Source organism: Phoenix dactylifera, chromosome 5 (assembly GCF_051530095.1).
Source record: "Phoenix dactylifera cultivar Ajwa chromosome 5, Ajwa_hap1_PhDact_Kaust_v1.1, whole genome shotgun sequence".
Taxonomy (NCBI): domain Eukaryota; kingdom Viridiplantae; phylum Streptophyta; class Magnoliopsida; order Arecales; family Arecaceae; genus Phoenix; species Phoenix dactylifera.
In genome coordinates, this window is record NC_143194.1 from 37090379 (window position 1) to 37100871 (window position 10493).

The following is a 10493-nucleotide window of genomic DNA, read 5'->3' on the forward strand; positions in this document are numbered from 1 at the left end:
TTGTTTATCATAGACCATCATTCCAGACTTGTGGCAGCCAGTAGATAGCGGATCTATGACACCTCTGTCATTGAAGCTGAGTTGAGAGCGGTGTAGGAGGGCCTCTCTTATGCGAGGCATAGGCTGGGAGCGAATGGCATCCACCTCGAAAGGGTTTCGGCTTTGGTGATTGAGTGGGTTCGAGGTCGGCATTCTGCATCGAGCGGGTAGCTTCTGCTCCACGACATCCAGAGGCTTGCAGGAGACTGTGGATCTTTTCGGGCCACCCATGTAACAATGCAACTGATTGGATGGCCTTCTATGCAGCGTATCACTTTGGTTGGTTCCTCTGAGTGAACCAAGCAAATATTCCTTATTCTCTTTGTTATTTATTTATTTATTTATTTTTCTATTGGATGCTCTTATATGCGTCGTGTGTGAGGTGCCAGTGTACCAAAAAAAAAAAAAAAAAAACTTGTGACTGCAAATGGATCGGATTTGTACTTAAAATACTTTTGATCCCATCCAAATACAATCCGACCCAAATTCCACCCGGCCATCCTCAACCAGTCCACGTCCCGATGGAAAGAAGATGGGTATCGCCGTATGCGGTGAACGCTCGTAAAAGAGGGCGCTGGGCGTGCTTCTCAGTTCTCTCTGAAAAATAGGACGGGCGAGCGATGGCCGATCCCTACTGGAGATACCCTTCTGCCGAAAGAGGTACCCCCCTCCCCTTTTCTCTCTTTCTCCCTCTCCCTCCCTCCCTTTATCCCTCTGATACGCCCAAACCTTTTGGTTCTATTATTGCCTTCTCCTCCCCTTCGCTCTAAGGCTTTGGTTTGGGGCACCGGCAAGCCCTAGTCTATCATTGAGATAAGATGGAAGCCTCTTCTTGTTGAGAACGTCAAGATAGCCGTTGCCTTCTCGGATGGGGGAGACGGAGGCCGTGCAATTTGTCAATCTTTTGTTATCACAGATGAGTTCTTAGGGTGGAGGAGTGGTGCAAATAGAAACGGCCCTGGAACGAGGGTAAAGGGGTTAGGTTTTATTTAGGGACATTTATTCAATCGAATTTTATGATTAGGTCAAGTCAGAGCTGATATCTGTGCAATTCTATACGTTGATGCCCGCAGCCTAATTACCTTTAAGGAACTGAGAGGGCAACGGATTTGCATTACATCACATGTCATGTACCACCTTGATGGAGTACGGTGAACTGGGAGATAGAACCTTCACAACGTGCCGTAGTGCTTTGCAAAGAGTATATTGATATCATCGCATGTAATGATACAATTTTTTGAGACCCCATATACTGTTGATGTCTACCTCGTCAATTAGATATTAATTGAGTTTGTATTTAGGAAATGGTTATAATTTCTTTGCTTACCAGTATTATGATGCGATCTTCCCTTTTATATAACCTCCATAGCGGTTGTAGTAGTCGTGCATGCAGAACCTAATTGCATGGACGCATGGTTCCATTGAAGTGCGCCTGGGAAGCATCAAAGGAAAGACCTGGAAATTTTTGGGGAACTCACTGGAAAACATGATTACTTATACAAGAAGAGACTAGAAGACTGCTGCCCGGTGTCCCACCACTTCCCTAAGATTTCTTTTTTTTAAAACTGGTATTTAGCACACTGCAAGCGTGTCGCCTATGCATGGAATCAAAAAGCAAAAGGAGAGAGTGTGAGAATCTTAGGCATAAGAGGAAGAGAGAAAAGAAAAGAGGGAGGACAAGCTCCTAAAAACGAATAATGGAAAAACGATGGACTTGTTTTCTAAAAAGGAAAACTATATAGAGAGTCGTTCGTGGCTAAAGTAGGGCTGGAAATGGACTCGAGCTGGTCTGAGGCCCATCTGGCTGGGCCGACTTCGTGCCAGGCTACGAATTAGGCTTGAAAGAGTTTATACTGGGTTTGGGCTTAAATGTAAAGCCCATTTATTTTTTGGATCGGGCTTGGGTATGTCGTTGGCCCGACCTAGGCTCGAGCCCAAACAAGGTCCAAATTCAGGCTCGTACCAATTTTTTTTGTATGTTGTTATTTAGAGAAAATAACGAGGAAGTAAATGGCAAATTAGAATGGGTTTAGCGGATAATTATGTATCATTTTTTATTTATTTGTGTTATATGAGAGAACCCAATTTTTAGCTAGCTCATTTACTTGTATAAGGCTCAAAATCTACAACTGAGCATCTAGAGCATTAGCAGCAATATAATTTCCTTGGCCAGAATAGGGGCCTTAAAGGCCTTTGAGGCTATCACATGCATGAGAACTTAAAATTATGTGAGGGCGTAGACTCTGTTCTCTCAGAACTATTTTTTGGTAGTTTGATCAGATTGAATGACAACAACGGAATGCCATCTGTAGTCTGGAGCATAGGAGGCTATAGTATGTAGAGGGGCTTGGATCCATGTGTATTGAAAGGCATGCAGTAATGAGAACTTAGCCCTTGATAGGAATGAGTAGCAAAAAAAGGAGTCATAAAGGCAATATCAGAAAAAAAGAGGAAGTTAATAAAGAGACAGGAGAACGTTCTACTGAAGAAAGAACCATTTAAAGTTGACTAGATGAATGAAATTGGTTACAATTGTCTCATGCCATATGAGCATTGGAAGATTTTAGAGAAGGATAACAAGATTTCATCTCTCATTCTGGTGGACACATCATGATGAGAATGATTTTGGTATATGAGAGATGAATTACAACAACTGATGATATTAAACTTTTTAGACTTTTTCCTTAATGTTATTCACCTAATGCTTAATCTACCCTATTTTTGTACTTTACATTTGTTTTTTATCTTTAGATTGTAGATTACATATCAGTAACCATAGCTGTTGTCCTTATAGATGAAAGTTTTCATGTTTATTTTTCTTAGTTATTGTGATGTTTTTATGGCCTTATCATCTTAGTTTTAATAGTAAAATTTAGTTAAATGGGCAGGCTCTCTTACTAGTAATGATTTGCTGGATAATTGCTTTCTTTTTCAATGCTCATAGTTTTGTACTAACCTGTTGGGTATTATGCTTCAACTTAGGTTTTTTTTATGCAGTTTGAGTCTTATCTAGAATCCCATAACTGGTTTAACCTCTGGAGAATGACATTCTAACATTTTATCTGCACTTTTATTGTGAGACACTCGTACCATTCTGGAGTGCATGATCCTTTTTTCCTCCTGTATTCTATTATAGCAATTTCTTACACTTAGATGTATGGCTATTACCATTTAAAGAAGAACAAAGTGTTCTTTCTAACTATGTACAGAAGAGAGAAGAGAGAGAAATAGAGAGAGAGAGAGAGAGCCACAGAAGTGATAGTAATTATCAATGTTCTAGAAAACTTCTAATGTACCAGCATATTATGTTCAGCAGGATTGGCATGTCATATACCTTATAACTCTGTTGGTTATGCATGACGCATTCTTGTCCAGCTACACTAATCTGCTCAAGGGAATACCACTGATATATTTTTGGTTTCAAGCTTCTGGCTTCTCTTCATTGATTTGTTGCTCTTTATGAAACAGATCCAAGAGCTGCTTTTCCTGGTCATCTTCCATCCAATGGTTCTTCTGTACCGTCCAATCACATGTGGAGTGCTGGTGATCCAAGGGGCACATCAGATTTTCTGCGGAGTGATGTAAGAATTCCCATATAATTGGTTTAAGAAATATTTGAAACTCGAGCATAGTGTATCCTTACTGATATCTATCATATGTGGTGGCTGTATTCAGAAATTACCGATACATTCTGGAAGTTATGGTTCAGATGATATTGCTGGAATAGGAACTCATGCTACACCTGGACTTGGTAGTTTGGCTGCTGGAGCTACTGTAAGAGGATATACTCCATTAGAAGACCCAGTCTTAACACAAAGAGATGCATTAGGCATCAAGCCTGGCATCGCAGACATACCCACTCCTGTGATAAAATCTGATGGTCCATCAGCAGATCAATCTAACATCCTTTTTATTGACGGTCTTCCTACTGATTGTACAAGGAGAGAAGTGGCTCGTATCCTTGTGTTTGTGACTCAATGGCCTTGCCTTCTGACTTGATTTCTCTTTGATTCTTCTTTTGCAATCCTTAATATTGCTCCCAAAAGATCTTTTCCGCCCTTTTATTGGTTTCAAGGATATCAGAGTTGTGCACAAGGAGCCTAGACGTGTAAGTATATCGATCCCATCAGTTTCTTAGTATTGTAGACTTTTGAACTCTATGAAATAGTTAATAACATTCGAAAATGTAATTGGTTGGTTCTTTATGCTTGTTACAATCATGGCGTTTTTAGTCTTGCTGATATTTAGTATTGATTTGCCTGTGCTTAATGTGCTTATTTATTTTTGTTGCAACCGTTTTTTTGTCCAGTGAGTTTCAGCACAGCACATTCAATTCGGTATGTCTTTGCATAGCATGTTTTGCTACTAATCCTGATTAAGGCCAGGTCCTTCAAAATGGAATTATTGAATTGTTCTTGCCAGATACATTAAATTCTCCTTTCTCTGTTCCCTTTCTTTCCTGCCTCTTCAACTGAATCTGATAACCTGTCATAGGAGGCACTTTTATATGCATATTTCATACTGTTCAGAAAACCAGTTCGATTGCATTTTTGGCCCCTAAAAATTTTGTGGTCACAACTATGGTTTCATGGCTATGCCCAGAAAAATTTTCACGTTAATATGCGTTTAGTTGCAATTTTCTTCTTATCTAACTATTGTGCTGCTATATTCTACCTGGGAATCTATATATGTTGAAAGATGTATGATATTTTACATATAGCTACCGATGTTCTACTTGGCACTCTTTTTCCCTCTATCATTATGTATGTCAAGAAAAATTGGAATGAAAGACTGGTGCAAGATTTACTTCCTAATCTTTTTCAGCCTTCCTCTCTATTCAAATTTCTGTTGTCAAAGCGATGATGGTCATAGGTGTTTAATAAATGCAACTGCTGCTGCTAGGCCAGCTCTTTCTGAAAGTTTTTGTGTTGGCTGAGATCTTGGTTTGTATCAATATCGGGTGAACCCTGATTAGAGACATTCAAAATCTACTCCTTTGTTTCCTTGGCCAGTTTAAACTGATAATTTCTAATTGTATCTTTTTACTTCCTTAAATTTATATTTTAATTAATTGACTCAAAAATACATGCTTTAAAATCATTGCTAATTCTGGATTTACCATATTGGCTGTGATTTTGATATCTCGGTCCTAAATAGCTACTGAGGCCTCCAAAAGTGTCAGACCTTTCCAAATATCCCCACCTTCCATTGTGGTCGAGATAACTTGAGACATATGTTCATCTTGGTCTTGATCACCTACGGAGATGACTGGTTTCTCGGTTTTCCAAAACCTTCTTTTTTCCCATCTGGGTATCACTTCCTTAGCAGCCTTCACAAGATGAACTTGTATTTGTGGCCATGAGTTCTAAATATGCTGCTAGCCTATCTTACTGGAAAGGAACTTCTGTTTCATTATTGGATTGATGTGATCTAGCTGCTATCCCCTTTAAATAATATATACTTCCTGGTTATCCCTTATTGATAAAGTGCTGGCCATTATGCTCTGACCTCATTGTAGGTCTTCATATGGGCCCAAAGGTACTTTTAGATGCTATAGGTAATCCATGTTGATTAGTGAGTTAACCCATGTTGTCTTTTGGGTCTTCATGTCAGCTTGGCCACATCAAGTGGGTTTTCAAGCCCAGCTGAGGTTACAGCGAACCTCCACATGTTCAAGTTTAGGGCACTTTTAAACAAGCGAAACCAAGCTTCTAGTTTTGTTTTTTGACCTACCCAGCCACAATATGTCGCAGCTCTTTCATTGACTGAGTGTTAAGATGCAGCTTAAATCGGATCTTTTCTTAATTGATTTAACTTGAAGAAGCCACTTAGCAAGACATTTATGAATCAATCAGTTCATTTACAGGCCTTTTCAAACTTTTATGTCTAGCGAAATCTGTATGTCTTAGTGTTGGAAATTTCAAATTATGCTGCATCATTTAATGTGAAGCATCTTACATATTGCCTGAAGTTATGCCCATTTCATGTTATGGTGGACCTTTGAAGGTTGTTTTTTCTTCAAAGGTTGTATTTTCTAGAAACACTGTATGTCATTGTCTAGATGGCTCAGTTCGTGAATTTAATGTGAAGCATCTTACATATTGCCTGAAGTTATGCCCATTTCATGTTATGGTGGACCTTTGAAGGTTGTTTTTCCTTCAAAGGTTGTTTTTTTCTAGAAACACTGTATGTAATTGTCTAGATGGCTTAGTTCGTGAATTTGAATAATGTTCTCTTTTATTATATATTGCTGTTCTTGAAACAGTTTAACCGCTTGTCTGAATCATATTTTTGGTGGCATTTGAATATTCTTGTTATCCCTTTTAGGTTCTGTATAGATACCAGTTTAATAATGTAGATGGTCTAATATGTTTACAAATTGAGAAGGTTTTCATCTAGTGGTCTTTCTCAGATTTCATAGCTTGACTATGAGTGGTACATCAGTCATTGCAAATGGTGCTCTTGTGAAAGTTCAATACCGTCAGTCTGGAATGTTAGGACATTCAAATTTGACATAAACCTATGATAATTTTCTGTTCCATTAGAATTTTTTTTCCAACATATTAACTAATAAATGTTTTACTGCCAGCAAGTTTACTCATGGTTTGTGGAACTGCTGTCTTGCAGACGGGGGATAAGGCTCATGTTCTGTGCTTTGTGGAGTTTAATGATTCCAAATGTGCTCTGACTGCTCTAGAAGCTCTTCAAGGTGTATTTTTCACAACAGGGCTTGCTGGACTTTCATATTCTGCTATATTTACTTGGGCACTCTAAATATTTCCCCAACATTTCCTGTTTTAGTATTTTGGAAAGCTCTCGTGAATGAGACTTCTCTTTTCTTTCCCTTCTAAAAACTTTGATCTTTCATAAGTAACATCAACTATAAAATGTACTTGCATGAAAAATCATTAGTTTTTCCTTTTTTTGGCAAAGAAAAATCATATCATTGAACCAATAGGTATTTCCTGCTGCTGTTTCTTTACTGCTGCAATTAGATGATTTTTATGAACTTATCTTGGATGTAACATCTTTTGTAAACATAAAAGAGTGATGCAAACATACTTCCTGTATCTGGAAATACCATGAGCTGGCAACTCCATATTCCAATTCAACACCACCAACTAATCATTTGGTTGGGCTTCCTGCAGGATATAAGTTTGATGACAAGAAACCAGATTCACCAGTCTTAAGGATCCAATTTGCAAAATTCCCTTTCCGTCCATCTTCTGTACGTGATGACCCGAGACATGGAAGTGCACACTGACCCACTCTATGTGGCCCAAATTGGAAGGGCGTCCTCAAAACTTGATACGGATAGTCATGCATAGAATGAGTCTTTTACCCTGTGGAGACATCTATACAGGGAGCTTTTATGCTGAGGCAGTCATCAGACAGCTCGCCAGTGTAGCACCAGTGAATTCATGCACTTATCGTAATGACACTATAGATGTGTTAACATGCAGGATATATTGCCCTTGAGAAGTGTTCTTTGCTGACAATGTATTCATGTCGGTTAGGTTGGAGAGCAATGAGAATGTTTTCCTAAGTAGTTGCTCTTTGTTTGCCATTGCTATAATAGTGGGGTTTAAACGGCATATGATATTGAAGTAGACTAATTTAAGTTGACTGTCTGAATATGGGAATTCTTTGCTTTTTAAGAGATTGTTGCATAGCCTCTTTTGTTGCCCCTCATTATGCTGGTCATTGGTTACAAAACTATTGTCAAGCAGTAACTGGAAAGCACAGGTATCTGAGCTTGTGAATTTGTGATTTATTTGAGATAGTGTGGAATCTGCGTGCTGCAGGAAGTTTGTTGGATTGTCTTAATGTCTGGTGGTGAATTTCTAAATGCGCCAAACTTCAATAAGTTCCGAGGTATGGCTAAAATTTTTGTTGCTTGTTTAGCAGGTTATTTATCGCCAGAAAATTGAGGCAATCATTTGAATGACTGCCAGGTTGTTTTTTGGTCACCAAAAAATGCTTACAAGGCATCATTATAGAGCTTATCCTTTTAAAATTGTCATTAAGCTTATTAGTTAAAATAGTGGAGGCCCATCTGATTGCTTAAATTCTTTACTGTTTATGACTGAATTTTGATTCTTCACCCGGTTAACATCAAACTGTAATCGTCAAAAACCTTTGGTTTGACAATATGTAGTAGAAAGATTGATTGGATAATAAATCAAATTTTATCACTGGATTTTGTCAAATTTTACAGGAGAATCCTGGATTCTTAAAATAGTGGCTAGCTGCAGGTATGTAACCTCTGTATGTATATATATGTGACCATATAACCTCCTAATAGGGAATTTCACGAAACAAATAGAAATTAAATAAAAAAAAATTGCGTTTCCAGACTGAAATAAAACAAAAAGATAAATCATCCACTGTATATTTTACTCAAATTAACAGCACATAACGCAAGTATGATCCTTGTCTCCCTCAACCCAGTATAAAATAATTCATATTTTTTTCTGAAAAGGGTTTTATAACTTCAATTTTTTCATGATTTGGACAAAACAATTCCTGTGGATCACCAAAAAATCTTGTGCTAGAATGACTTAATCAATTATCACGTCTTAAACCTTAGAAGAAGTCGCCATTCAGAGTTTTACTGGCTCGGATTTACGATCACATCCACCCAGGAAGAATTTATCAAAACAGGGGTAGACCTAAAGAACCAAAATAGCACCATAAAAAACCTAACAATAACAGGCATCTTTGAGATCAAGAACCACAGATAATGAATGACAAATGAGAAGGAGCTATATTTATTGGTAGAAGAAATTATATACCAAATCAAGTCTCTGATATCAATCCCAGAACCCGTCCCCTAAGATCCATGGCTGCATGCCCAAGAACACGTGTGCCCAACTAAAGAAAAATTCTTCTACCAAGAGAGCTGCCATCATTCACCGTCCATCTTTCTGCTCCATCCTCCTCCTAGTCTTCCTCCTCCTCCTCCTCCTCCTCCTCCGCCTCCGCCTCGTTCTCCTTTATCTTTATCCCTTCCTCGGCCTCTTCCATCCTTTTCTTTCCTTTCTCCCCCAGCTTCAGCTTTTCTGACATCGCCTCCTCCAGTTGTCTCAGCTCTTCGCGCAGCTTCCTCTCGAGAGACAGCCTTGCACAGAAACTAGTGTCCAGAGGTCTGATCCGTCCTCCCTCCGATATGATCTCCTCCGACCCCGTCGTCTGCGGTTCTTGCACCAGCTGGCTCGTGACACCAGTCGACGTCGTCGCCCCTCGCTCGAGGAGCTGCCGCAACCAGATCTCCGGCGACCGCTCTCTCGCAACCGGACTCGACGTTGTGCGTCGAACGGGGACCTCGCTGCAGGGTCGTTCCAAGCGCTCTTCCCTCCAGACTCCTCCGGTCCCGATCGCGCCGGCCAGGACGTTCATTGCTGCGATAAGGACAAGCAAGGCGAGAAGATTCAGCGCGGCCAACAGGATCCAGATCAGCGCCTTGACAAGCCGCACCATTTGGCGGACGGCCCTGCGATTGATCTGCCTTCTGCGTTCTGGCATCCTGAAAACAAGGCTCGGTTGGCTGCCTGCAAGAACACAAGAAGCTGGCGTTGGATATGAGGGCTCGGTTCATGGCTAGCTAGCCTTTAAAAAGATTCGGAACGTGAATTGCAGGGCCAACCTCGCGCAGGGTTTCTTCTATGTTCGCCTTGAGTCTTCTTGGTTCTTGGAAAATCTTGTTCTATATATCTATCTGCAAGGAAAGCAAGAAGGACATGTTATCATTCGAAAACGAAGAAGAAAGAGGACGAGGGGGAGGGAGGGAAGTGGAGATATTATTACGATTGCCTCCAAGTCTCTTTCTATGGAGCTCACGTACGGTCTGCACGTCGTCTGAGAATGAGGGAGGAAACGGCGAACGAATATATATATATATATATATATATATATATATATATATATATATATATATATATATATATATATATATATATATATATATATATATATATATATATATATATAGATTTTTTTTTAATGAATACCCTTCTAAAAATTTAAATTTTTGTAAATACTCTCTTAAATTTATATTTATTTTTGTACCCTTATAAAATACTATTTTTGCACAAATACCCTTAATATAATGGTTCTTTTAATACCGTTAATAAGAACTATATTTATTTTAATTAAAAATAAAATAGAAATTTAAAATTTCTTTTTTGTCTTCTATCGCCTTATAAATATTTTTTTTTGCACATCTACATATTAAGGATAGTTTAGTTATCTTAATTTGAAACTGTTTTTAACGGCGTTAGATAGCGTGGGTACACATACAAAAATAAAGATAAAAAAGGGCAGAATAGCAAAACAAGTGTTTTACGAGGGTATATATGTAAATATTAATTTTGGAAGGATATTCATATAAAATTTGATATTTAGGAGGGTATTCGTGCAAAAAAATTTCTCTCTCTCTTTATATACATATACAT

The 10493-nt window shown here is 38.7% G+C and overlaps 1 protein-coding gene across 2 annotated transcripts; it reads left to right on the forward strand.

Annotated features, from left to right (window-relative positions):
* Positions 1–517: 517 nt before the first annotated feature.
* Positions 518–7711, forward strand: LOC103718657 (RNA-binding protein 1-like). 2 transcript variants are annotated; one of them, XM_089930985.1, is made up of 8 exons: positions 623–699; positions 811–1008; positions 1113–1260; positions 3508–3620; positions 3715–3994; positions 4086–4147; positions 6667–6748; positions 7188–7711. In XM_089930985.1, exons 4-8 carry the CDS (start codon positions 3570–3572, stop codon positions 7301–7303), a joined length of 591 nt encoding a protein of 196 aa, XP_089787111.1. In that variant the 5' UTR covers positions 623–699; positions 811–1008; positions 1113–1260; positions 3508–3569; the 3' UTR covers positions 7304–7711. The 2 variants fall into 2 exon arrangements, with proteins under 2 accessions (XP_008805798.2, XP_089787111.1); XM_008807576.5 differs by lacking the exons at positions 811–1008; positions 1113–1260 and having other exon boundaries at positions 518–699.
* Positions 7712–10493: the final 2782 nt, after the last annotated feature.

Bases quoted from the DNA above. Each gene is read 5' to 3' on its own strand.
- LOC103718657 (XM_008807576.5), top strand. From the start codon at position 660: ATGGCCGATCCCTACTGGAGATACCCTTCTGCCGAAAGAG. The intron at 700-3,507 runs GTACCCCCCTCC...TTTATGAAACAG, and splicing joins ATACCCTTCTGCCGAAAGAG to ATCCAAGAGCTGCTTTTCCT. The intron at 4,148-6,666 runs GTAAGTATATCG...GCTGTCTTGCAG, and splicing joins TGCACAAGGAGCCTAGACGT to ACGGGGGATAAGGCTCATGT.